This window comes from Dipodomys merriami, unplaced genomic scaffold (assembly GCF_024711535.1).
Source record: "Dipodomys merriami isolate MVZ:Mamm:240054 unplaced genomic scaffold, mDipMer1.0.p SCAF_84, whole genome shotgun sequence".
NCBI classification, from domain to species: domain Eukaryota; kingdom Metazoa; phylum Chordata; class Mammalia; order Rodentia; family Heteromyidae; genus Dipodomys; species Dipodomys merriami.
In genome coordinates, this window is record NW_027206446.1 from 3,471,920 (window position 1) to 3,498,369 (window position 26,450).

The 26,450-nt window shown below is 49.4% G+C and overlaps 3 protein-coding genes across 14 annotated transcripts in view; 1 reads left to right on the forward strand and 2 right to left on the reverse strand.

The window, feature by feature from the left end:
• Dnai7 (dynein axonemal intermediate chain 7) overlaps window positions 1–15,740 on the reverse strand; it is a 29,934-nt gene extending 14,194 nt beyond the window's left edge. Inside the window, exons 1-9 of one of the 7 annotated variants that reach the window (XM_070011798.1) lie at window positions 15,621–15,739; window positions 14,594–14,611; window positions 10,981–11,062; window positions 10,533–10,624; window positions 8,358–8,459; window positions 6,863–7,000; window positions 6,460–6,606; window positions 3,673–3,776; window positions 2,584–2,881 (exon numbers count right to left, since the gene is read on the reverse strand). In XM_070011798.1, the coding sequence (XP_069867899.1) occupies window positions 2,584–2,881; window positions 3,673–3,776; window positions 6,460–6,606; window positions 6,863–7,000; window positions 8,358–8,459; window positions 10,533–10,624; window positions 10,981–11,062; window positions 14,594–14,611; window positions 15,621–15,725 (1,086 nt within the window). In that variant the 5' untranslated portion in view covers window positions 15,726–15,739. Of the gene's footprint in view, window positions 1–2,583; window positions 2,882–3,672; window positions 3,777–6,459; window positions 6,607–6,862; window positions 7,001–8,357; window positions 8,460–9,980; window positions 10,141–10,532; window positions 10,625–10,980; window positions 11,065–14,593; window positions 14,612–15,066; window positions 15,243–15,620 lie in introns of those variants that run through there. The other 6 variants (XM_070011795.1, XM_070011797.1, XM_070011800.1 and 3 more) reach the window with 6 other exon arrangements.
• Window positions 15,741–15,997: 257 nt separating this feature from the next.
• On the forward strand, window positions 15,998–21,975 carry Etfrf1 (electron transfer flavoprotein regulatory factor 1). Of its 4 annotated transcripts, none has more exons than XM_070011803.1 (3): window positions 15,998–16,105; window positions 20,932–21,006; window positions 21,098–21,975. In XM_070011803.1, exons 2-3 carry the CDS (start codon window positions 20,962–20,964, stop codon window positions 21,314–21,316), a joined length of 264 nt encoding a protein of 87 aa, XP_069867904.1. In that variant the 5' UTR covers window positions 15,998–16,105; window positions 20,932–20,961; the 3' UTR covers window positions 21,317–21,975. The 4 variants fall into 4 exon arrangements, with proteins under 4 accessions (XP_069867904.1, XP_069867905.1, XP_069867907.1 ...); XM_070011804.1 differs by lacking the exon at window positions 15,998–16,105 and adding an exon at window positions 18,156–18,356; XM_070011806.1 differs by lacking the exon at window positions 15,998–16,105 and adding an exon at window positions 18,381–18,537.
• Window positions 21,976–22,395: 420 nt separating this feature from the next.
• The window catches only part of Kras (KRAS proto-oncogene, GTPase), a 41,739-nt gene continuing 37,684 nt past the window's right edge, over window positions 22,396–26,450 (reverse strand). For 2 of the 3 annotated variants that reach the window (XM_070011645.1, XM_070011647.1), the window contains one exon: window positions 22,396–26,448. In XM_070011645.1, the coding sequence (XP_069867746.1) occupies window positions 26,332–26,448 (117 nt within the window). In that variant the 3' untranslated portion in view covers window positions 22,396–26,331. The remainder of the gene's footprint in view (window positions 26,449–26,450) is intronic. The other variant, XM_070011646.1, reaches the window with a different exon arrangement.

Below are 26,450 nucleotides of genomic sequence, written 5' to 3' on the forward strand. Positions count from 1 at the left end.
AAAAAAAGAAAAGTCATACCACACTAGAAGCTTTTGTTGGCGAGCTACAGATGCACTGCTATTTTATGACTATTTGTTATTTCTGCCGTTTGAAGTAGATAGACACATAAGCTGTATTATGAACAGACAAATAAGTGAAACTCAAATATAGCCTCTAAAGTAGAGGCTTCAAAATTACAAGACCGCATTTTCAGAGCAATAGCTTTGTAGCTTTGAGACAGCTGGCTAAACTTTGTAATAAAATATACTTAGAGCCAAATGCTGGGGGCTCGTGTCTATAAGTTTAGCTACTCGGGAGGGAGGTGGAGAGCTGAGGATCAAGGTGCAAAGCCAGCCCCAGACAGGAAAGTCTGTGAGACTCTTAACCTTCGAGGAACCACCAAAAAGCAGGAAGTGGCGCTGTGGCTCAAGTGGTAGGGCACCAGCCTTGAGCAAAAAAAGCTCAGGGGCAGCGCTTGGGCCTGGAGTTCAAGCCTCAGCGTTGGCACGTGCTATGTGCACACGCATGCACACACATACACACACACACACGTCATCACCAGATGAATCTTCTCTAATCCTCTGCAGTGTCATCTGTTGCTATGCGGTTACTTTCCGTGTTTGAATTTATCTTGGTTTCTCCTGAACCGTGTATACTAGCCGGGGGAGCCGATCACCCTGCAGCATTGTCTGCGAGGCCCAGAGCAGAATGGAGTGTAACACCAGCTGAACATGACATGATTTCGTGGATTTTCATTTCTCCACAACGACCACAAGAAGGCCGTAAATCTCCAAAGCCCCTGTCCAGAGCTGCTTCCTCTCCTGCTGATCCGAGAGACGACGGCAAGAAGATTCAGCCCAAAGCCAGGCACCTGCGGCTCCCGCCTGTCATCCTGGCTACTTAGGAGGCTGAGAGCTGAGGACGGAGGTTCGAAGCCAGACTAGGTGGTAGACTCCATGAGAATCTGATCTCCAATGAACCACCAGAAACCCAGAAGTGGCCCTGTGGCTCACAGTGGTAGGGTGCTGGCCTTGAGAAATGATAAGCCAAGGAACACAGCCCCGGACCCTGAGTTCAAGCCCCAGGACCGTCTAGAAATGGTTCGGCCCAAATAATATGGGATCAAAGAAATGGATCTTTTCTCCGGGTAAGTTTATCTCTCTCTTCCTCTTCCCTCTCCTTTTCCTCCTCACTTCAACCCTTCTCTCCTTTCCCCTCCCCTCCCCTCCCCTCCCCTCCCCTCCCCTTCCCTCTCTTCTCCTCCCTCTTCTCCTCCCCACATCAGAACCTGATCAGGCCTCATACTCAACTGGCTTTCTTTCGTACAGCTGATGCTCTACTGCTCGAGCCACACCTGGAGCCCAGCTTTTTACTAGTTAGTTGCAGATGAGGTCTCCCAGACCTTTCTGATCAGAAAAGCTTATGAGACTCATCTCCAGTTAAGCTCTGAAAAAAGCTGGAAGTGGAGCCGTGGCTCAAATGGTAGAGCGCTAGCCTTGAGCACAAAAGGCTCGGGGACAGCGCCCAGGCCCTGAGTTCCAGCCTCCTCCAGGTCTCAGCCTCCTGGGCAGCTAGGGTTCAAGCTGGGAGACTCCTGGGTCATGGGCCAAAAGAAAAAGGAAAAGAAAGAGGTAATCCTTGGGGTGGGAGGCTCGGCTCGGTTGGTAGCTGCCTAGCCAATGAGTAAAAGCGTCAGGCACCAAGCCTGAGTCCTGGCCTTGGACCAAAAATAAATACATAAATACACAAAGCCACCAGAGCTTGGCTTTTCTCCCTTAATTATCGTGGACAATGTAAGTGCACAGACCAGAATTATGCAGCTGTCATTCTCTAGAAAACTCTAAGAACAATAATAGCAAGATCATGCTGAAGCCCTCATAGTAGATCATAAACGTGTGATAAATAAAGTAGTGCACGTTATATATAATCATGATAACTATAGTATATGCAGTACGGTAATGTATTAGTATATAGTCTACATGCTATTGTTTGTTGTTTGTTTTTGCTGTTTTTGTGTCAATATTGAGTGCTTGAACCCTGGGTATTTGTTTTTTTGTTTTGCCAGGCCTGGGGCTTGAACTCAGGGCCTGGGCGCTGTCCCTGAGCTTCTTTGGCTCAAGGCTGGTGCTCTACCGTGTGAGCCACAGCACCACTTTTGTGTATGTGGTCCTGAGGAATCGAACCCAGGACTTCACACATGCCAGGTGAGCACTCTACCACTGAGCCACCTGCCCGGCCCTGCCATTACATACCATACATGATCAAATTTATACTTGCATGTGTATTTTAGAGACATCCATTTACACGAGTTCAGATATGGTACTGTGCGCCCCCTGGTGGCCTGGGCTTTAAGAGGCCACCTGGCTCATTCTCTCGTGGAGAGACTTTTGTGCTTTAACTCTTTAAATGATCTTTCAGTCAAGGCTGGCGCTCTACCTCTTGAGCCACTGCACCACTTCTGGTTTTCTGGTGGCTCATGGGAGAGAAGAGTCTCACAGGCTTTCCTGTCCAGGTTGGCCTCCAACTGCGATCCTCAGACCTCAGCCTCCTGAGCAGCTGGGATGGCAGGCGGGAGCCAGCGGCGCTCAGCACTTGCTCCTTACCACTTGCACTTTGGCTTTGACTTGTTCTTCTGCCTCTTTCTCCTCTTCCTGAGTTAATGTGAGCTCGCTTTCCCGGTTCTCTGCTTCCTGGTCCTGCGGGCTGGCGTCCTGGGTGTCCAGCAAGCCCTGGCTGGGCTCCGCCTCGACAGGGCCCTCCTCCTTGGGGGCGAGGGCCGGGATCGCAGGGGTGAGGTGGTCATAGCGCGTGTGCAGGAGGCGCAGGGCGATGTCGCTCGTGGCCAGGATCTTCGGGATTTCAAATCCTACTTGTGTCTCGGAGAAGCGGACACTTCTGTTCCTGTGGAGAATCCATGGGGAGAGGAGGCGTGAGCCCCGGGCCCACGCCGGGTGGAGTTCACACTCATGTCTCACAGTGCATCTTCCCACGGGAAACCCACCCTTCCCGGGTGTGTGTGTGTGTGTGTGTGTGTGTGTGTGTGTGTGTGTGTGTGTGTGTGTGTGTGTCAGTCCTGGGGCTTGAACTCTGGGCCTGGGCGCTGTCCCTGAGCTTCTTTTACTCAAGGCTGGTGCTCTACCACCTAAGCCACAGCCACAGCTCCATTCAGGTTTTCTGGTGGTTCACTGGAGATGAGAGTCTCATGGCCTTTCCTGCCTGGGCTGGCCTTGACCCGCGATCCTCAGACCTCAGCCTCCCTCCCCAGTAGCGGGGATGACAGGCTGAGCCGCCCGTGCCCAGCAGGTGGTGCGGCATTTGCACCAAATGGCTGATGTCATCCTTCTCCTTTGTACTTCCACAATCATGTTCTCTTTCCCGTAGTGTCTGTGTGTCTGTGTCTCTTTTGTGGTAGCGCTTGAACTCAGGCTTGTCACTCAGCCCTGCTCGCTGTGTGCTGGCTCAGTGGAGGTAGCAGTTCGATTATAAGCGTGTTGGGCTCTGGTGGCTTCAGCTCCGGCTCCTGGCCTTGCCCTGGCTTCACAGAATTTACTTGCGCTAAGTGTGCACCTGTCAAGCCATCTGAGGGAGAGTCAGTGTGTGACGGAGCTCGGCCTGGCGGCCTGCAGCTCCAGCCCTCAGTGGCTGCCGTCCTACCCCAAGCTCTGGCCGCTGGAAGGGTGGCCCCCCGCTACCTCGGATTCTTCTTGAGGTTTGCCCACAGGTACAGGTTAATGTTCTCATCCCGAATGACTTTTTCCATATTTCCACTGTCCATGTCGGCTAAATTACTAGCTTGCTGCAAGAGAAAGAAGATCATGTCAACAAGAACCCACAGGACTCAGGAAAAACCGGAATCGGGCCAAGTTACCTCCTCACGGAGTCCCTGCGTTAGCTTACCCATCACCTGGTGACATCAAGGTTAAATGAAAATGGCACAGGAGGGGTCCGGAACAATTCTCCAGCGAGACTGTCGCCGAGAGAGAAATGCAGCGAGATGGGCCAAACTCCCAAAGTCAGTACTAGGGGGACACTGGTGCCTCACGCCTGTAATCCCAGCTACCGAGGAGGTTGGGATCTGAGGACTAAGGTTCAAAGACAGTCAAGGCATGACAGTCTGAGACTCTTACCTCCAATGGACCACCAAAAAGCCAAAAGTGGAGCTGTTGCTCAAGTGGTAGAGTGCCAGTCTTGAGTTTGAAAAAAGGTAGGCAACAGCACCCAGGCTCTGAGTTCAAGCCTCAGTAATCACACACACACACACACACACACACACACGCATGCACGCACACACGCTAAATTTTGCATGCCTTCATTAATCTGCAGAATCTGAACCTAAAATGATGGTGGTTATGAAGATGCAGATGATAGGACATAAGTAGAAAACAGGGACAATTTGGTGGGAGGGATTCATGGGGGAGGAAATATTACTAGGGGGTGAAGAGGAGGATTAAAATATTTCAAGTATAAAGGTACCATTAAGGCCGGGCGCCGGTGGCTCCCGCCTGTCATCCCAGCTACTCAGGAGGCTGAGATCTGACGATCGTGGTTCAAAGCCAGCCTGAGCAGGAAAGTCCATGAGACTCTGATATCCAATGAACCACCAGAAAACCAGAAGTGGTGCTGTGGCTCAAGTGATAGAGCACCAACCTTGAGCTGAAGAGCTGAGGGACAGCGCCCAGGCCCAGAGTTCAAGCCCCACAACCAACAAAAAAAGATACCATTAAAAAAACAAATCCTAGCCGGGCGCTGGTGGCTCACGCCTGTACTCCTAGCTACTCAGGAGGCTGAGATCTGAGGATCGTGGTTCAAAGCCAGCCCGGGCAGGAGAGACCGTGAGACTCCTATCTCCAATAAACCACCAGAAAACCGGAAGTGGCGCTGTAGCTCAAGTGGTAGAGCGCTCGCCTTGAGCTGAAGAGCTGAGGGACAGCGCCCAAGCCCAGAGTTCAAGCCCCACAGCCCCACGACTGACCAAAAAAAAAAAAAAAAAAAAAAATCCTGTTTGCAATCACAAAAAAGGAAGGGAGCAAGGGTATATAACAGAAGAGATACACTTGTTTGAAAAGGACACTCGACACACCTACGGAATTGTACCATGAAAAGCTGAATTTAAGTGGAAAGAACTTTTCTTGTGTAAGTGAGGATTTCTTGTTCTATTGATGAATGTACATTTGTGTCAATATGGGGAAATCCGGGCTGGTGCTCTACCACCTGAGCCACACCTCCAACCTCTGGCTTCTGTTTTGGTGGTTCGCTAGTGAATATAGTCTCACAGCCTTTGCCGCCCGGGCTGGCCTTGCCTGGTGATCCTCACTCTCAGCCTCAGCAGGTAGGATGGCCGGTGTGATCTGTGGACAATGTCTTCCTCCACAGCTCTAGCCCTCACGGCTGGGCGGCGCGCGGACCCTTTCCAGAGCCCACTGCGGCGCTGGAGACTGAAAAGCACTGATTTTGTAGAGAGTCTTTCCTTCCGCACACCCCGAGGGCCTCTACTGTGAGCACGCGGGCTCTGCCACCATGTTTTCACCCTGTGTGAAAACAGCATGATTTTCACACAGCATGATTACACACTCGGGACTTTCGCTGATTGATCACGTCGTGGGCCCCTGCATTCACTGCGTGAGATAATCAGATTATCCCACACGTGCCCAGTAAGACCTCTCCCGGGACCACTTGCATCTCTGCAGCCACTAGCCACTTAGCGCAGTGACTTAATCCAGCTGGGGCAAGACCTGAGCCCACCACGTGGCCTAATTAGTCCTGCTCCTCCCCTTCCACACTCCTCCCCTCCTTCCCTTCCTCCCTCCCTCCTCTTTCCTTCTCCCCTCCCTCTTTCCTTCCTTCCCTGCCTTCTCCTCCCTCCCTCCCTCCTTTCCTTCCTTCCTTCCTACCACATGATTCAGCCCAGGGTCTAAATCCCTGGTTCCTCAGGCTCTATGTTATATATGTATGTGGTGGTGGTGGTGGTACCAGGGCTCGAACTCATGGCTTCATGCTCTTGCTTGGCTTTTTTGTTCAAGGCTAGCATTATACTGCTAGAGCCACACCTCTACGTCCTGCATTTTTGGTGGTTAACTGGGACTTTTCTGCCCAGGCTGGCTTCCAACTGTGATCTAGGCATCTGGTTCTTGCTCCTTCTGTCTCTCTCTCTCCCCTCCCTCTCCCTCCCTCTCTCTCTCTCCATTTTTTTTAGTGCTGGTCCTGGGGCTTGAACTCAGGGCCTGAGCGCTGTCTCTGAGCTCTTTTGCTCAAGGCTGGTGCTCTACCGCTTGAGCCACAGCTCCACCCCAGCGTTTTGGTGGCTGCCTGGCGATCAGGGTCTCTGGGTCTGTGAGCGCAGACTGGCTTTGGGGCGCGATCCTCAGAGCTCAGGGTCTGATGACAGGTGTGGGCCGCTGGCGCGTGGCTAAGAGGCTTTCCTTCCGCAGCATGCAGAGCAGAGCCGCAGTGGTGCGCGGCGGGGCGCGGGGGGCGCGTACCCGGAGGAGCAGCTCGGTGGCCCTGTTCAGCTTGAGCTGCAGCAGCTCCTGCAGCTGGCGCACGGACCCCGTGTACTGCGCCGTAGCTTTGCTGTCCAAGTCACCCGGCGGCGTTTCCAACAGAATCAGCTTCATCTTCTCGATTAACTAGAATGCCAAAGGACCTTTCCATTAATGTGAGTCATCCCAGAAGCAGAAGGAAGACCTGTGGCTTGGGCTGGCTTCAAACCGGGATCCTCAAATCTCAGCCTCCTGAGCAGCTGGGATGGCAGGACGGTGCCCCGTGCCCAGCGCGGGGGGGGGGGGGGGGGGGTGCCCGCCCCTCTGCCTCCCGGCAGGCCCTGCCCGCCTGGCCTCGCCCGGGCGCTCTAATGCTGGAAGCCCGGGAGCGCTGTGGACTTACATACAGGACCAGTTTGCTCTTCTCGATCACGGCCTGGAAGGTCTCGTCGGGCTCCTCTCGCCACAGGCTGATGAACGTGTTCATCTCCTGCGACTCCGACGGGTCGGGCCTCCCGTCGCACGCGATGTAGTGGTTCCACTGCGGAGGGAACACAAGGGCGGGCTGGCGGGTCTGACCATGGTGCGGCCCAGCGAGCACAAGGGCAGGCTGGCAGACCTGACCACGGTGCGGCCCAGCCACCTGCCGCAGGCCGGGATTCTCAACACCTTTGCTTTTCCTCCTCCTCCTCCTCTCCCAGGGTCAACAGGTTTTGATGGCTTTAACCAGGTGTGTGTGTGTGTGTGTGTTTGCTGTCGGTTGTGAGGCTTGAACTCAGGGCCTGGGCGCTGTCCCTCAGCTCTTCAGCTCAAGGCTGGTGCTCTACCACTTGAGCCACAGCGCCACTTCCGGTTTTCTGGTGGTTTGCTGGAGACAAGAGTCTCATAGACTTTCCTACCTGGGCTGGCTTTGAACTGTGATCCTCAGATCTCAGCCTCCTGAGTAACTAGGATGACAGGCGTGAGCCATCTGTGAGCTAACCAGTAATTCTATACAAGCCAAATAATAATGAAATCAGATTGCTTTCATCCAAATAATGTGTGTGTGTGTGAGTGTTTATGTACCAGTCCTAGGGTTTGAACATGGGGCCTAGATGGGATGCTGTCCTTGAGCTTTTTTTCCCAAGGCTGCTAGCCTACCACTTGAACCACAACTCTACTTTTGGCTTTTTGCTGATTAATTAGACCCAAGGGCTTCACGGACTTTCCTGCCCACGTTGGCCTCCAACCAGGATCCTCAGATCTCAGCCTCCTAAGTAGCTGGGATGACAGGCGTGAGCCACCGGTGCCTGGCTCAGAGGAAATCACCAGTAGGTGAGGATCTATGCCTTGAGGGCCAAAGTATCATGTACGGGGTGGACAGAATCTTCTAGCTCGGAGCCCAGAGGGTGAGATGTTCTGGATCCAAGCTCTAGAGTCCTAAGCGGGCCGGGCATCGGCAGCTAGCGAACTCCCTGGCAGAATCAGCCAGGGCCACAGCCCGAGCCTTTGAGTGTCGGGGCCCCTGGCTCCTCATAGAAGTTAGGGTCACGGCTCTGGAGCCTCAAGTGCTTGCACGCTTGGCCATCGGGACAGGGCATATCCCCGGCACAGTTAACGCCCGGCGGCGCCCAGTCCCTCCTGGCTGGCTCTTCCAGCCTTCTCTGCCTTTTGTTGCCTCTGATCCCTGCTCTATGGAACTCTCTTTTTGTAACTGTATCTTTTTTGTCTTCTTTGGTTCTGGGGATCCAAAGTCAAATGTAGGCAGAGAAGACAAATGGGGGGGTGGGGGAGGGGCACGGGAGGGTGAGCCCGAGACTTTTCCTGGGTAACTTTGAATTTCCTGGGCTCAACGTGGTGTCAGACCTCCCTCGTGCTCAGGAAGCTATCAGCTCAGGAAAGGAAGCAGATCGTCTCACCTGGGAAAGAGATCGGATTTCTTGCTTTAACTTCTCTGCTTCCAGGAAGCACTCCTCTAAGAGGTTCAGCTCCTGCAGCTCCTGGTTGCGCCTCTCGAGATCCTGTGGGGCAGAAATAGACCCGTGGGCCTGCGCTTTCTGTTCTTCCATTTCCAGTCATACAGCTTGAAACTCAGGGCCTGGGCACTGTCCCTCAGATCTTTGTTCAAGGCTGGCGCTCTACCACTTTGAGCCACGGTGCTACTTCCGGTTTTCTGGTGGTTCATTGCAGGTAAGAGTCTCATGGACTTTCCTGCCAGGGCTGGCTTTGAACCGTGATGCTCAGATCTCAGCCTCCTGAGTAGCTGGGATGACAGCATGTACCACTGGCGCCTGGCCCCAAGACATAAAACTTTTTATCTTCAGGGAACCACCCAAAAAGCCAGAAGTGGAGCTGTGGCTCAAGTGGTAGAATGCCAGCCTTGAGCAAAAAAGCTCAGGGACAGCACCCAGGCCCTGAGTACTAGCCCCAGGATTGGTACAAAAAAAGAAAAAAGAAAAGAAAAAGCCCAGCATAAGCAGATGACACCCACACGTGCCCACGCAGGAAGGGATGCGTCACATGAACCAGCAAAACAATATGGCTGGGGTCACACTTGGCAGCAAGAGTTCCTGGGTAGCAAGCTGAGGCCTTGAATGCACAGTGCAGCATTGCCTATGTATAGAATATACACACACACGCACAGACACATACACACACAGACACACACACAGACAAAGACACACACACACAGACACATATATATACACACACATGCACACACACATAGACACACACACAAAGACACACACATATACACATATATACACACACAGACAAACACAGACATATACACACACAGACACACACACACAGACACACACACAGACACACATATATATATATACGTATGTAATGATATATATCATATTATATAATCTATATATATCAATCTATATGCATACAATATGTAATATAGATAACGACACACATAATAATATATAATATATATTATCCATTATATAAATATGCTATATAATTATACTATTATAGTATATATATTTGTATTATATAACGATGTTATAAATTATATATTACATATATGTACATATTATGTATGATATAGTGTGACACATATATAACATGCACATATATGATATACATTATGTGTAATCATATAGTATATAGCATATACTATATTACATATATGTACATATAATTATGTTTTATAATTATATATGATACAGTATGGCACATCATATATAACATGCACATATGATATATATTATATGTAATCATATAGTATATAATATATAACATATATTACTTATAACACTAGTATGTTATATATCATATATATACATATATGTGCACTCATGTGTTATGTATATACAATGGAAGATTACTCATACATAATGAAGAATGACACGATTTCATTCTGAAAGCATGTTAACTGAAGTAAGTCGGGTCCAGCGTGACGAGGAAGGTCTGTTTTCTCTCATCTGTGGAAGTCAGGTCTAACTTATGAACGTATGTTAACATACTGCAGGAACCTGTGAACGGAAGCCCGGTGCACAGAGGGGAGGCTCCGATGGGTAACTCACTCCAAGAGCTGAACCAAACGACTACCAGGCAAGGGGGGCGAATGCGCGAGAAGGGAAGGGCAGGCAAATGCAGCCGGTATTCTGAGCCACAGGTGATGTGAAGTCCGGGAACTTGAGGGCGGAGAAGAACGGAGGGGTGGCTTGATCAAGCTGCCTGGGACTTACAGACAGACAGACAGACATGCTGGATTGAAACCGTTTTGTGCATTTTTTTTTCCAGTCATGGGGGCTGAACTCTGGGCCTGGGCGCTGTCCCTCAGCTCTTCAGCTCAAGGTGGGCGCTCTACCACTTGAGCCACAGCTCTACTTCTGGCTTTTTCTGTGTACGTGGTGCTGAGGAACCAAACCCAGGGCCTCATGCATGCAAGGCAAGCACTCTACCACTGAGCCACCTGCCCAGCCCCCTGCACAACTTCTTAATGATAAGAAAAATAAATTTTAAAAAATAGAACATTCGTGCTCACGTGGTAAGCTGCCTGTCTTGTGAGCCTGAGTCTCTGACTTCAAACTCTGCCTCTCCCCCCACAAAGATCATGGCTCGTTTCTACTCACTTTTTCTTCAAGTTGATGCCATTTTTCCTCAGCGATTCGCATGCGCTCCAGCCTTTCCTGCTCTTCTTTCTCAAATCTCAGTCGGGCTTCCTCTAAAGCACCAAAGCATCAAGAATGAGCTCGGGGATTAGGCTGCTGCTGGTTTAGGCTCTCAAGCTGCTGGGGCAGGCCCGCCATCCCCAGCTCCCTGGGAGGCTGAGACAGGAGGATCAGAGTGCAAAGCCAGCCCAGGCAGGAAAGTCTGTGAGACTCCAACAAAAGAGATTGAAATGAGAGAACTGTACTAGGGTTTCAAGATGGTACCAGGGTGAAAATGCAGGGCTCAGGTGCTGGCCCTTAGCTTTTTCACGCTATGTGAAGAGTTTTGAAAAGAAGATGGCTGGGCATGGAAATACCAGCCTACTGTCAGCTCCCCTTACAGATGCAAAGAACACTGAAGATTCTGCACCTTCCTCTCTCAGTCGCCTCTCCTCTTCCTCCTGCTGCAGCTTCAGACGCTCGGCTTTGGTGAGTTTCTTCTTACCCGGACCCTTAACAAAGCCCACAACATATACAAAGGTTACTAACGTGCCTCCAAGTTACCTACAAAACACACATTCCTCAAACACTTCTGCTTTCGTGAAACCAACTCTTCGTGCAGACAAGATAACCTCAAAGTGTGCAGACATCGAAAGACACATCTGGAGGCAAGTGAGGGAAATCAGCTTGACTGGACATCAGTGGTTCGCGCCTGTCATCCCAGTCACTCAGGAGGCTGAGATGAGACCTGAGGATCGCAGTTCAAAGCCAGCTCATGCAGAAAAGTCCATGCGATTCTTATCTGCAATGAACCACCACCATAAAGCTGGAAGTGGAGCTGTGGCTCAAGGAGTAGAGCAGTAGCCTTTAGCACAAAAGTTCAAAGTCAGCACCCAGGCCCTGAGTTCAAGCCACTGGATTGGCAGAGAGAGAGAGACAGACAGAGACAGAGACAGACAGACAGACAGATCAGCTTGTAAATTACTCAAAAGCAGAGAAGGACATATATACACAATTTAAGTAAGCTGCTCATTTCTAGTTTCCTAGCTTTAAAATAATAGCAAAGAGAAGCTCATCCCATTGATGAAAGAAAGTAATACGTATGTAAATACAGCTCAGAAATTGTCTGTAAACATGAAAGGGATTTTTATGACTCAAATGTACTTGAAGAACAAATGTACCAGTTTGGTAAATTGCTATTTAATAGCAGAGATCAAGTACAATGTTTATATAGCAATTGGCAATAAAATCTGTGCTAGCCGGGTGCTGGTAGCTCACACCTGTAACCCCAGCAGTTAAAAACTGTAAGTGGAACTGTGGCTTACGTGGTAGAAGCCAGGTGTGAGCAAAAGTCAAGCAAGAGCTCGAAGCCCCAGGACTGGCACCATAGAAACAAAAAACATTACCAAAACAAAACAAGACTCGAGGCTGGCAATGTGGTTCAGTGGTAGAGTGCTTGGCTAGCATGCATGAAGCCCTGGGTTCCATTCCTCAGTAACTACACACACAGAAAAAGTCAGTGCTGTGGCTCAAGTGGTAGAGTGCTAGCCTTGAGCAAAAGAAGCCCAGGGACAGTGCCCAGGCCCTGATTTCAAGCCCCAGGACTGGGAAGGAAAGAAGGAAAGAAGGGAGGGAGGGAGGGTGGGAAGGGAAGGGGAGGAAGGAAGGGATCTATTACCTCCATATAACCTACTCATGTCCTTTCATACAGCTAAATGTTCTCTAGATCACTTACAATACGTAATGTAAATGTTGTGTAAATACTGTCATCCTATTGTTTAGGAAAGAATGGTCAGAATAAACTTTATACTCTTTTTTTTTTGTCGGTCATGGGTCTTGAACTCAGGGCCTGGGCGCTGTCCCTGAGCTCTTCAGCTCAAGGCTGGCACTCTACCACTTGAGCCACAGCACCACTTCTGGTTTTCTGGTGGTTCACTGGAGATCAGAGTCTCAAGGCCTTTCCGGCCCGGGCTGGCTTTGAACCGCGATCCTCAGCTCTCAGCCTCCTGAGCAGCTGGGATGACAGGTGTGAGCACCGGTGCCCGGCGGCCTGGCCCTTGTAAAGTCACCTGCCTCTGCCTCACTCGCTTCAGCCCGTGGCTTCCCTCCTATAGCATCTGCGTGCCTGCAGCCTTCTGAGTTCTCCATGAACGCTGGAGACCGTAGGAAGATTCCTGAACAGCGTGGGTCGCAGACACAGCGGCCGTTCAGTTTTCTGCCAAGCAGAAAGGACCCTGACTCTGCTTGGGTCTACGGCTGTGCCGGTCTGAGACTGCCCCCTTCTGGACTCGTCTAGGCACCACAAGCACTGCTGGCCTAAGCAACCTCGCTGCTCTGAGTGTCTCCAAGGACAAGGCAGCTGGGACGTGGTCCTCAGGCACTGCAGAGGGGCAGGGGTAGACAGGACACACCATGGCCGGCCGGTGTATGCACTCCAGACAGGTGACAGCCAACCCGTGCCCCCGGGTGGGGTGAGGGGCAGCGACCCCCCCACGACCCCCCCTGCCTCCTCAAATGCTGCTCACCTAAAACACCACATCCTGTCCGTCTCCTGCTACCTTTCCTGCAAGGCAGCTCCTGCCACAGCTGCAGACGCTTTGCTGTCCCAGGCTGGGGTCCCTCATCCGCTGTGTTTAGCTGGTGTCCTGCAGGACCGCGTGCATTACGACGTCTGGTCCCCCCTGGCCCGAAGGACTGCAACCTCTCTAACTGTTAGTCCTACAAAACTTAAACCAGCCTCTCCTCTGCCCCGACCACGCCACAGGCTAGCCATGCTGACTCCTGCGAGCGGGAAGAGCCCCCACGGGATGCTCTGGCCGATGCCGATGCTATACGTTAGAAATCAATAGATGATACACTAAACAATGTCGGAAAAGGACACTCCTGCCCAGCTTCAGAATAGAACCAAGAAGGGGCGAGCTTACTTGTGCCCCCTACGAATGCCACATCACCTATCCAGTGGCTGTTTGTTTGTTCCTGTTTTTACCTGCGCCTACAAACTATCCTGATGGGAAAGACAAGACTTTCCAATCCATCGATCCAATGCTCCTAGGAGGGTTCTTGGTGGGGCGAGCCCCACTGGCTCCTTCGCCCCCTTCTCAGCTTCTCAGGAAGCATCTCCAGAACAAAGCACCTTCGCCCTGCTCCCGACCTGCTTCCCTCGTACAACTAGTAAGCCAAAACGTGGGGAACGTTGGCTCAGTAGCTTCCACTCTCAGAACCTAGCAGGCTCTTTCCCTAGGCAACCCTGCGCCCATTTACCCTTTACCTTGAGATGGCGCTCTTTGGGGGCAGCTACCACCATATATATAAGGCAGCAGGGTCCTCTTAGAGTTGCCTTCAGGACTGGGCAGCTGCAAGGTCCCTTACCTAGTACTTGGGTGGCAGCCATAAGCCCCAGCCCGCCATGATGAAGCCCTGGCCCACACATTTCCACCGGGGTCTCCACCCCTAATCACGGAGTTACACAGGTCTCCTCAGACAACAGCAGGCTCTTCTCTCTTGGGAGAAGGGGGTCTTGCTGGTCCCTTTGCTGGCAATAAACCTTTCCTTGGCTCTTTGTGACTGGATAGTTGTGTGGTTTTCTGGCAAAGTAAATATATTTGTGAAACTCAACATCACATCTCAAATTTGCAATACGTGTGTGACTGTAAAGCATTATTCTGTTTTTTTGTGTGGAGGAGGAGGGGGAGGGGGGGTCCTGGGGCTTGAACTCACTGCTTGGGCATTTTTGCTCCAGACTACAGCTGTGCCACTTGAGCCGCAGCTCCGCTTCCAGCTGTTGGCTGGTTAATTGGAGATAAGAGTCTCACTCGTGGAATTTCCTATCCAGGCTGGCTGAAGGGCGGCCCCACAATCTCAGCCTCCTGGGTGGCTAGGATGATAGTGGGCCTGGCCACTGGCCACAGGCCAATTCCTCTAAGAAGTCCAGTAAGTTCTATAAACTATACTACAAGATACACAAGCGCTTTAAAAAAAAAAAAAAAGAAACTGCAGAGGGAAGTGTTTTCAGAGATCTACATCCAGAAATAATTTCCACGTACCTTTTTTGCTTTGGGACCCTGAAAATTGGAAAAGAAGAAGAAAAGATTAAATACTTTGTTGTTTGTAAATTCATAAAGTACCAAGATGCTCTAAGGTGTCAGGAGACGGGGAAGAGGAATGGCCATTCTTCCCTAAATCTGAACTTGAAGTCACACCCAATACTTCCTTCTTATAGATCATCTGTCAGGGAGTGGCCCTTACACAGCTCACGGATACCAATGACTGATTTATTGATCAATTGATTATAGTGTTCCTGCTAGCTCTACAGGCACAGGCCTGGTCCGGTCTTTTCTGATATTCAAACCTGATTGATGATTGATTGATTGATTGATCATGGTGTCTGGCTTGGCTCTGCAGGCACAGGCCTGGTCGGTCTTTTCTGATATACAAACCTATCTGGTTGATCAATTGATTATGGTGTTCCTGCTAACTGCAGGCACAGGCCTGATCTGGTCTTTTCTAATATTCGAACCTGATTGATCATGGTGTCTGACTGGCTCTGCAGGCACAGGCCTGGTCCGGTCTTTTCTGATATCCGAACCTGTCTGATTGATTGATGATTGATTATTGATTGGTGATTGATGATTGATTGATCATGGTGTCTGGCTGGCTCTGCAGGCATAGGCCTGGTCCGGTCTTTCCTGATACCCGAACCTGTCTGATTGATTGATGATTGATTGGTGATTGATTGGTGATTGATGGGTGACTGCTCGTGGCGATCCGCTCTTGCCTGCCCGCGCACGGCCCCCGTGGTCAGGGGACCCTCCTCTCCAGCCGGCGGGGTCTGTCTGGCCGCGGCCAGAAGCGGCGGGAACCGGAGCGCGCGCCGCGTCCCGCGGGGAAACCCAAGCCTCGCGAGAGCGCGGGCGGGGCCGTGCGCGGCCTCCCGGCGGGGTGGCGGGGCGCGGGCCCAGGGTCGGGGGGGCCTCCCCCACCGGCGCGGGGGTTCCCTGACTCCGCGTCGGCCGCTGTCGGCGGTCAGCCCCCGGTCAGCCCCGTCAGCCCCCGGCCGCCCTCCCGGCTCACCATGGCGAGGCACGGCGCCCGGCCCCTCCGCGCCGCTCCGCTCCGCGACACCAACGCTCCCGGGTTGTCAGGACAACAGGCCCCGCCTCCTCCGCGCAGCCGCATTGGGGCTCTTCCGGTCGCTGACTCCGCCCACAGACTCCAGTTGCCCGGACGACAGGCCCCACCCACCCACAAGGAAGAACCAAGAGGCACACTCACGTTGGAGCACTTCCGGTCTCCGTCCCCGTGGCTCCTGACGTTTTAGGCCACGCCCACGCCCGGTTGTCAAGACAACAGGCCACACCTACCCCAGACCCGACCCTACTCGCAGGCCCGCCCCCCAGGTCCGCGCAGTCGCGTGGGGCTTTTTCCGGCCCCGGCGGGGACTGTCGGGCCGCGCCTCCGCTTTCACGGCTCGCGGCCGGCCGGAAAGCGCTCGTCGTCACGGCGGGCGCGCTTTACGGCTCTCGGCGAAGCGGAGCCGCAGCCGGAGCGCGCGCCGGGTGAGCGTCGCGGGGTCCGCGCGGTGGGAGCGGGGCGGGGGCCGCGCCTTCCAGCACCTTCCCTTCGCCCGCGGGTCTGACCAGCCCGTCCCGTGACCCCTGCGGGACGCGATTCCCGGGGCGCCCGTCCCCAAGGGCGCGACCTTGACCCCGGCGGGCCCAGGGCCGCGTGACCCGGCGCGGGCCGAGCAAAGGCCCTGGGGCGGGAGCCCGCGCGGGGCCCGACGACGCTGCGATACATGATAGATATGATATGGGTGATACAGAACACCTAATATATAACATACATGATAGATACATGACGTATATATACATTATAACAATATATACTATATATAATATATACATACTAGATATATATAACACCTAATATATAACATACATACATGATATATATAGGACGTATAATGTATACATCATATATAACAATATGTTATACACAGATATGATATATAACACCTAATATATAACATATACATGATAGATACAATATATATATAACACCTAATATATAACATATATACATGATAGATATGACATATAATGTATACATAATATATATATAACACCTAATATATAACATGTACATAATAGATATAATATACAACATAGAATATATAACAATGTATACATAATAGATGTATAACATACAAGGTTTACATTATATATCATATATAACAATATATAACATACAATATATACATAATAGATATATAACAATGTATACATAATAGATATATAACATGTATATAGTATAGAATACAAAGAATATATAGAATATACAATATATAACAATATACACAATATATAATATATAACAATGTATATAATATATAGTGTAGAATATATAGAATATACAATATATAATAGAATATGTAACATAAGACATACATATTACATATAATGTAATGTATAGAATATAGAATATGTACTATATATAGAATAGGCTATACAATACATATATAATAGAATATATAACACATAATACATAACAGTGTACATAATATATAATATGTAATATATAGAATACACAATACATATATAATAGAATATATAACATAATATGTACATAATATATTGCATATAGTGTATAGACTATATAGAATATGTAATATATAGAATATATAGAATTATACAATACATATAATATATAATAGAATACATAATATATAATAATTCCAAATGCCCCGGGAACGGCGTGTTTCACAGGGAAAGCTGTCTTTTACACCATGTGAGATTCCTAGGAACGCTGGATCATGTTCTAGCATGTGCCAGAAGGGCTGGGGCCGGCGCCCTTGGCCGCCCCAGCTCCCCGCCCAGGCCTGGAGTGTGGGGAGTCCTGTTCCCACCCCAGTGCGCGTGGCCTGTGTTCCAGGCTGACCACCACCGCAGGACCCTTCGGGCCGCACACCCTCTGGTGCTGGTGTTGGGGTGCCGTCCCTGGGGCTGGGTGCCGTCCCTGGGGCTGGGGCTCTGCCCCCTGAGCCTTGCTCAGACTTGTTCCATGGCATGGTTTAGTAGAGATGAGGATGTCACCGTTTTCTGCCCGGGCTGGCTTTGACCTCAGCCTGGCTGAGTAGCTAGGATCAGAGGCTCCAGCAGCCTGGCACCCAGCTGAGGCTCCGACAGGCGCTGGTCTGGGAATGCACCTCAGACAGCTCCAGGCTGCTTCTCTTTGGCGATTCTCCTTTAGCTTCTACCATTATCCGAAGCTTGAGAGAGTGATCTTTGCCAGATTCGGATATGAAACACCTAGTCCTTGTCCACACAGTGTTCTGGTAAGGGGACAGTTGTCTGTCTGTCCAGGACTGGAGCGGAAGTCTTAACCCCTTCGCCCAAAGGAGGAAAAGCCCCCCGCGCAGACTCCCACAGGAGGGCAGCCTGGGCAGCGAGGCCTGCAGGACCGAGGCCCCGGGGCTCCGGGTGGCAGCCGCTTCTCCTCTCCCTCACTCGTGTCTTCCCTGATGCTGTGCAGGGTTTAGGAAGCGGCCAGAGCCCCTTCCTACACTTGGTGTGTTTCCTGAATTGGAAATTAAAGTCAGTTCGATGATGACGATGATGATGAACAACTGTCTTGATCTATCTATGTTAGCATCAGAGAACCAGACCCATTTATCTCGGCCGTACTATTTCCTTCTTTCTTCCTTCCTAACTTATGAAAAGGCCAACTGAAAATTCAGCCCAGCCGAAGCCAGAGCTCACGCAAGCTTTCACATATCACACAACCGACTGCTGCAGCCGAACCCGCCAGGTGACTGACTACACCAGAGTTTGCTCTATGAAATGACATTGATGCAGAATCAATTGCAAAACATTTGCAAGTCAGTTGCTTCAGTTCACACAGAAGAAGAGACATCACTCTGCCCAAGACCCGTCTGGTGGTGGTGGTACTAGGATTCGAACTTGTGGTGACTACGCAGGCTCTTGACCACGTGAGCCACACCTCCAGCCCCGCTGGCTCTGGTTATCTTGAGCTAGGGTCCCCCTTTTCACGGAGCTGGCCTGGACTGCAGGCCTCCTATTTAGCTTCCTACCGTAGCCGGGAGGGTGCGCACATTCCCAGCTTGGGCTTCCTGAGTGTAAACCTCCGGATTGCAGTCTCCAGGCAACCAATGACAGGTGCATGCTGCCACCTGGCCACCCAAAGAGATGTTTTTTGTTGGTGGTGGAGGTGAAATACTGTCGTTAGGAGTTCAGTAGAAGCCAGAAGTCAGAAGCTGGAAAGCGAATGACTGAGCATGCAGGAAAGGCTCGGTCCGCATGTGAATTCTCCTAGGGCACGGGCATGGAGGGCATGGGAGGGACTCGGCTCAAATTAGGCTCTACGAGACCCCCTGAGGGCTATTGGAGGCTCGGGCACTCTGCTCTGGGAATTTGTAAGTGATGTCGATTTTGTCAAAATGCCTAAGAGAGGGAGCAAATACAAGCAATGGAGCCAGGCACTGTTGGCACACACCTGTCATCCCAGCTGATACTCAGGAGGCTGAGATCTAAGGATCACTGTTCAAAGCCAGCCCAGGCAGGAAAGTCTGTGAGACACTTGGGTCCAATTAACTAGCAAAAGGCCAGAGGTGGAGCTGTGATTCAAGTGGTAGAGCACCAGCCTTAAGCACAAAAGCTCAGGGACAGCACCTGAATTCAAGCCCCAGCACTGGCACCCGCAAGTAACGGGAGGTCTTAACTTATTCAATTATTGTTTGGGGTTTCTTACCACAGTGGTCTTGCTGTATAGCCAGGCTGGCCTCAACTGGTTTTCCTCTGACCTCTCCTGAGTATGACAGACAAGCACTCCTTGCTTGGCACCGAGTTTTAACAGAATCTACTTGTCATGATTCACATAGAGCTGATGTAAAATCTTTTTTTGGTCTGTCGTGGGGCTTGAACTCTGGGCCTAGGCACTGTCCATCAGCTCTTCAGCTCAAGGCTGGCGCTCTACCACTTGAGCCACAGCGCCACTTCCGTAGAGATCAGAATCTCACAGACTTTCGTGCCCCGGCTGGCTTTGAACCGCAATCCTCAGATCTCAGCCTCCTGAGTAGCTAGGATGACAGGCGGGAGCCAACGGCGCCTGGCAACATCTGTTTTTAAAATTCATTGCTTCCTTCACGACTTCAGTGCAGATGGCATTCGGAGGAGCTGGGCACCGTGAGCTTCTAGGGGTGATGGGGTGTAGGCCACAGCCCAGCACCAGCTCTGGAGTGGTCTCTGGGGGAGAAAGGGAGGCGGCCCTGGTGGAGAGAGAGGCGGTGCTGGCTGTCCCCCCGCGGTAGCGCAGGTGTCTGAGGTGGCAGTGACCGGGACAGCTCAGCCGGGCGTGGTGGCTCACTCCTGGCATCCCAGCTACTCCGGATGCTGAGGTCTGAGGATGGCGGTTCAAAGCCAGCCCGGGGAGGAAAGTCCGTGAGACTCTGATCTCCAGTGAACCACCAGAAAACGAAGTGGAGCTGTGGGTAGAGCACAAGCCTTGAGCAAAGAAGCGCTCAGGAACAGCGCCCAGGTCCTGAGTTCAAGCCCCACGACTGACAAACATTGTTCACTGTTGGCCAGGATTTTTTTTGAAAACCTGGAAGGAGGCAGCCCGTGAAAATAAGGCCACTGTGTCCGGACTGACTCGGTGCCAACAGATCACAGACGTGAGTGCAGAATCGGGCTGTGTGCGTGCGCCACGAGACACACACGCACACACGCAACTTCGGTTCACTGAGCAAGGTGATGAGTGCTTCTAGCACAGCAGCTTGCTTTCTAGAACATTCTCTCTAGGTCTTAGATGCGATGGGGCTCCTTGAAGAAAGGACTTTAGGGTGGAGACCCTTTCATCGGGCAGTCATATTAAACACGGACCGCACACGGAACCCCTACAACTCTGGGGAGACCGGGGACAGCGTGCCTGGGTTCCAGGGCTGGGGAACCTTTGTTCCACCAAGAGTCCCTGGGCTCTTGTATTGAGCTTACTACCCCCCCCAACACCCCACAGAAGATTCTCAACAGCCTTAGAAACCTAAAGCAGCCGAGCATATTCCTGACAGATCTGAAGGCTCACCGCGCCTCGTGAGACGCGGGAATACAAGCTGCTGCTATCTGTCTTTTGTAGCGCTGAGCTTGCTCACTGAAGCAGGTGCTGAAGAATCGCTCCAGCAGCCTTCAGCCTTTGGTCGCTGCAGTTTTGGTCTCCCATTTTTCTCTTCACATCCAGATTCTTCCAAATAGTTTTTACCCTTCTTCTGAAGCACCCCCTTTTCTCAAACTGTGCCTGAAATACTCCGTTTTCCCAGTATTTAAAGAAAGATGGCGATGGTTTTTACAAAAGCAATCTTCCTTTTCTCTAGGTGTGATGTCCATCTCCACGTTAAGTGAAAATGGCCAATCCTTTAAGAGGAGAAGTTCTGAATCTGTATAAGAATGTAAGTAATGGCGCTGTCAGCTTTCTAGCTTGCTACTCAGTAGGTTGTGTGATGTGCGGTGTTGAAAATCATAAAATCTTTCTTTTTCAAGCTGCTGTATCTTGGCCGGGACTACCCGAAAGGAGCAGACTATTTTAAAAGGCGTTTGAAGAATGTTTTTCTTAAAAACAAAGACGTGAAAGATCCAGAGAAGATCAAAGAACTTATTAAGCGAGGCGAATTTGTAATGAAAGAGCTAGAAGCCTTATACTTCCTTAGGAAATACAGGGCCATGAAACAACGCTATTATTCAGATACCAGCACTAACTGATCATGACACTATAAATTGGCTGAAAAATCAATGCAACTCTGTGTGCGTACCAGGTATTATTAAGTACTCTACCTGAGCTGACCTATTGGAGTACAATTAATAGAATTCAATCATAATGACACTATGAGCTATATCCATAAGTCTTTATGTTGTTTTACTACCAAAATCTTATTACCAATACTATAAATAAAAAATTATTAAAACGTTATCAGGTAATATCATTAAAGAACAATTTAGTGATATTACCAATTCATGAATTGAGTACCCAATTTGGAAACAAAATATAATATACTTAAGTTTCCTAACTTACATGTTTTAGCCAATCATGCTTGGCCAATTTCTCCATTTTACCGTCAAAGCACTTCCCTACGTCCCTTGGCTGGTACAGGCAGGTGCAGCTTCCAGGTTCCCGACCCACCAGCAGCTCCGCAGGGTGTGTCCAGCCCAGCACAGAGCTGCGTGAGGGAGGACTCCACAGAAATCTGGCTGCAGCATCCCGACAAGCCATCAGGAATGTTGTAAAAGCTCCTGAGTGAGTTAGTGCGACAAGGCCCACCCCTGCCTTGAAGTTTAAGCAAGTACTTTAACAGTCTGAAGACCGTACAGAGAACACTTCTGATTTCAAAGCTGAATAATAAAGATCTCACTGGTATCCTTTAGTGTCTGCCTTACAAGATCTATTTTTTGCTGGTCCTGGGGCTTGAAGGCAGGGCCTGGGCACCGTCCCTGAGCCTCTTTGTGTTCAAGGCTAGTGCTCTACCACTTGAGCCACAGCTCTACTTCTAGCTTTTTCTGAGTAGTTTACTGGAGGTTCTCACAGACACTCCTGCCTGGGCTGGCTTCGATCTATGACCCCTAGATCTCAGCCCCCTGAGCAGCGAGGATGACAGGCCTGAGCCACCAGGGCCCTGCTCTTATAAGACCTCCAGTTCCAGTTTCCCGTAAGAAAGGGCCAGGGCTGGGGGTGTAGCTCATAGTAAAGTGCTTGCCCAGCACACAGGGCCCTGGCTAACGTTCCAGCACCTAGCAAGGTAAAAATTAAAGACTGAATTTTAAAAAGGAAAGAAGACACTTACAAGTCACCATAACTACTTTTATTACATTACAATAATTAGGAGCAGTACAGTTCATGACAAAAATATGACAAATTTCAGATCACTTCACAGCACATACTCCTATAAACATTAAAAGTTAATTAAAGGAATGGTCGTTTTAAAATTTAATGTTTGAAATGACCGATGTTCCCAGGTCAGAGCAACCAAATGATGGAAGAGACTGGATCACACTGTGCATGTCCCACACACACACACACACACACACACACACACACACACACACACAGCACAATGCACAAAGTGTGCATGTATCAGCTTACACTATACAAAAATAGTCAAAATACATCCCAGGTAAACATGGTAATAACGTTAAGAAATAGTACTAGTAAGAAATTGGCACTCAAAAGGAAAAATGCAAAAGTATTTTCAACATGAAAACACAAGACAGTGGAATTGGAAACTTCCAGAGAAAGTGTAACCCAATGAGCTCCACAGGGGAGGGAGGCTTCTGAAATGAACCTTTTCTGCAGATCACTTTGTGTTCCCAAATTCCCCATCCCACAGAGGCACTTCAAGCTAGTACACAGCTTGCCACCGAGTTAGGACTATTCTTTCAGAACAGATGCCTTGTTGTTAGGAAGAAATCATTTTCATTTTTGACAGAATTTTCCAGCTACCAGCTCGTGCTACTCCGTTTCCCCATGCAGAATTCACGCTATCCGATAACAATACAGAAGCTAGTAGATATAAATTCAATTTTGAAGTCATTGCTGGGTTTTAAAAAGATGACGACATAATGAATGACTACTCTTGTCCAATGGAAATGACTACATATTGCCTGCTACCGAACAAGAGGGAAAAAAATACCTCACCTAAATTGTTTGTGAGGAAAAGATGGCTGGGAGGGGAGAAAAAATTACTAGAACATCAATGAGATGAACTGGTGCAAACTCATTCAACATGCCTCACAAAGCTACAAACCTCAGGACAAAATTGTGCAATGGTGGCCATGGCTGTGATAACCTACTGACAGTTAGGTTCTAAATTGCCATGCAGTGTGACTCAGTCAGCAGGCATGAAGTTCCTAACTGAATATACTCACTCAGACTATACTATCTATGCCTCTATGCCCCACCCACCCACGTTCATGCCTACGACTACAGAATCGGGAGTTCTCAGTTCATCGTGGACTTCAGGCTGTACTAATCCATCAGGTAATGATGTGCACGACTGGGACCCCCCCGCCCCTGTGAACATCTCTACTAAAACCTTTCGTTAACAGAAGGTTCACGTAAGTCAAAATGCACATCAGGATTACCACCACCTTAGAAAAACTGCCCAGCAGCATCCAAAATTCAAGAGTCTGAAATGTCCATTACACGCTGGAATTCCTCGGGCGCGACGCCAAGCTGCATGCCTACCTAAAGATCCTAAAGCCTCGGTTACTTACCCCAGAGAAAAGCTAAACTACCAGGGCAACTTCACTCCCTCTAAAACTAGTACTCTCTATAAGGCGGCTTGACGCAAGAGCTGCGCTGGGGTCCACCGACACTGTGACGGGCCTGGGAATGGAGTTGAACATGCCTGGCACACAGGACCGTGCCGGCTACACCACCAGCCCCTCGCACAAAGGAAGAAAACAAGAACCTTCAGCCACCACGTGGCCCCCCAATCCCCCCCCCCCAAAGTTAAAAAAACAATCCCATGCTGAATGCCTGATGAAAATCCTCCAGATGACTCTGCTACTCAAGACTGGGAAACAGAGACAGAACAGCCCCAGGGCCTTGTGCAGTGGCTACTTTACGACAGGCATTGAATAAACACTTGGTGAACAGATTTTTTTTTTTGAAGAAAAAACACCTTTATTCATTCAATTGTGGAAGTTCCTTTTCATGGTAAGAGTTTTGACTTGTACAATGGAATGTATCCTTTTTAAAAATCAGGACTGAGTTCGAGATGCACATTTCAGCACCTCCTTTACTAAGTTTTCCTCCTACTGCATAGGGGGGTCTCGGTAAACTACTCTGAAAGTCCCTCTTCCATCATCAGCAACGAACGGATCAGACAGCAGAGAGGAGGCGGAAAGAGTCAAGGTTAAACTGCAACCACACACCAGGGAAGGCGTAACTCGGGCGTATGCATCTCATTATGGTATCTGTCAGATTATTTTAGGCCGCGAGGAAGTAAGACACAGAGCAATGCTGATGTACCTTTGACAACCTCATACGCTGAGTTCCACAGCAGCAATAGAACCGGAAGTGGGGGAAATGGCACCGTCTTAAGCTACACTGAGCCACAGGTGTGTGGAAAAGCAGGCCAGGCAAGCAAAGTGACAGCTGAGAGAGGAGGAAATCCCAAACTGGAGAAAGACTACTCAGATAAAAACTTCACCTCTTGCACAATTTTGACCAGGAGACGGACACTGAGGATGAGAATCCAAGTAAGGAGTTACAGATTGTGCTGAGCCGGACAAACGAGTGAGTCTGTATGTAAACTGCATGTAAATCGCATGGTAGGTGCCTTGGAGATGATTTGAAGTGGACAGCGATGTGCCCAGAGTCAGACATATCTAAAATCTAAAGTCCAGTACGTTCCATTTCACCACAGCCTTTCACTGCAAAGATTTTTAAGTCATTCTTGAAATTCACTGAAAGAACTGTTCTCATGAACGGTGACTCATCTCATTTTTAAAGCATTAGATTTGTAAATATGGATGAAACAGTCTGAAACTGAACTTCCATTCTTAAAAGAAAAACAAAATTACTGCCCTTTGTACTCTTCTCCACCTCAACTTCTAAGTTTATATTTCAAAGGTGGTGTTTTTTTTTTTTTTAATTCTAATAAGAAAAAACGAAGAAGTGAGGCTCTCGATGTTTGGTAGGACCACCAAATGATGAGAATTCATCTTGTTAAGTTCTCCAAGAACTCCCTCTGCTGATTCACGCTTTGATCGTGGAGGTGCAGTGGGCTGTGCTGTGAAACCTGGGTGAAGCACAAAGCTTCGCGGGGGGCTGGTCTCACAACCCGCGTCTCCTCATCCCCCGCTTCTCTAGAACTGGCTCAAACCATCTTAAGTATCACGACTAAAATTAAAGTGATTTTCAAAGACAGACTAACAGGCTAGACAGAGCAGTCAGACACAGGGGGACTACATTTCATTCCCATGAGAATTTTTTTTTAATATGTTAAAATGGTTCTGGATCACTATACACATTTAGGAGTGTGGGGTTAATGCCCCCACCAAATGGTTGCTGGGATCCCCATTTTTGTACTGAGTCTGTCTTAGCAGGAAAAGCTAAGAGAAGTCTTACAGTCATTTACCCATTGTAGAAAAACGTCAATGGTCTTTTAAGATTTTTCATTGCCTTGGGTCTTTTTCTTATCCCCCCCCCCATTTTCCCCCCTTTTTATAAAAAATATATCTTTGGGAGAGTGGCCAGGATGACGAACGATGGGACATGAGGGCAGGAAACGTGAAGATGAGGCCCCAGAAGCCCATCCGTTTGTGATCCTTCCCTGTTCCAGAAAGACCAGCCTGAAGCTGAAGTCATTACTGAAGCTGTAAGGACTCCGGAGCCCACTGATGTGACTAGATGAACGCACGGGAGGGAAGATTCCAGAGCCTGGTGTTTCACACCAGCGCTCACCATTGTTAAGAAAATGAGGGAAAAAATCGACTTGCATGCACCAAAACCCGAGGCATGAAATCTCAGGTGCTCAGTAATTTTTTTTTCACAGGCATTGCTAGTTCATAAACCAAAACTCAGGGAAATACTGGCACTTAAGAGGAAAAAGTTTCCACTGTCATTTTCAAAGAAGCATGTAAGATAAAAGCTAACAGTTCGCATGGGAAGGAAAAAAAATTAGGTAATGCTAAAACAAATGCTAATAATTTAGTGTAATGTACAAAAATTACCACTTTTACTTAAGTAGGCCTTAAGAAAAAAGTATAAACTGTATTTACATAATTATACACTTTGTCTTTGACTTCTTTTTCTTCTTTTTCCCATCTTTGCTCATTTTTTCTTTATGTTTTCGGATTTCTCGAACTAATGTATAGAAAGCATCGTCCACACCCT

Bases quoted from the DNA above. Each gene is read 5' to 3' on its own strand.
- Etfrf1 (XM_070011803.1), top strand. From the start codon at position 20,962: ATGGCCAATCCTTTAAGAGGAGAAGTTCTGAATCTGTATAAGAAT. The intron at 21,007-21,097 runs GTAAGTAATGGC...TTCTTTTTCAAG, and splicing joins TTCTGAATCTGTATAAGAAT to CTGCTGTATCTTGGCCGGGA.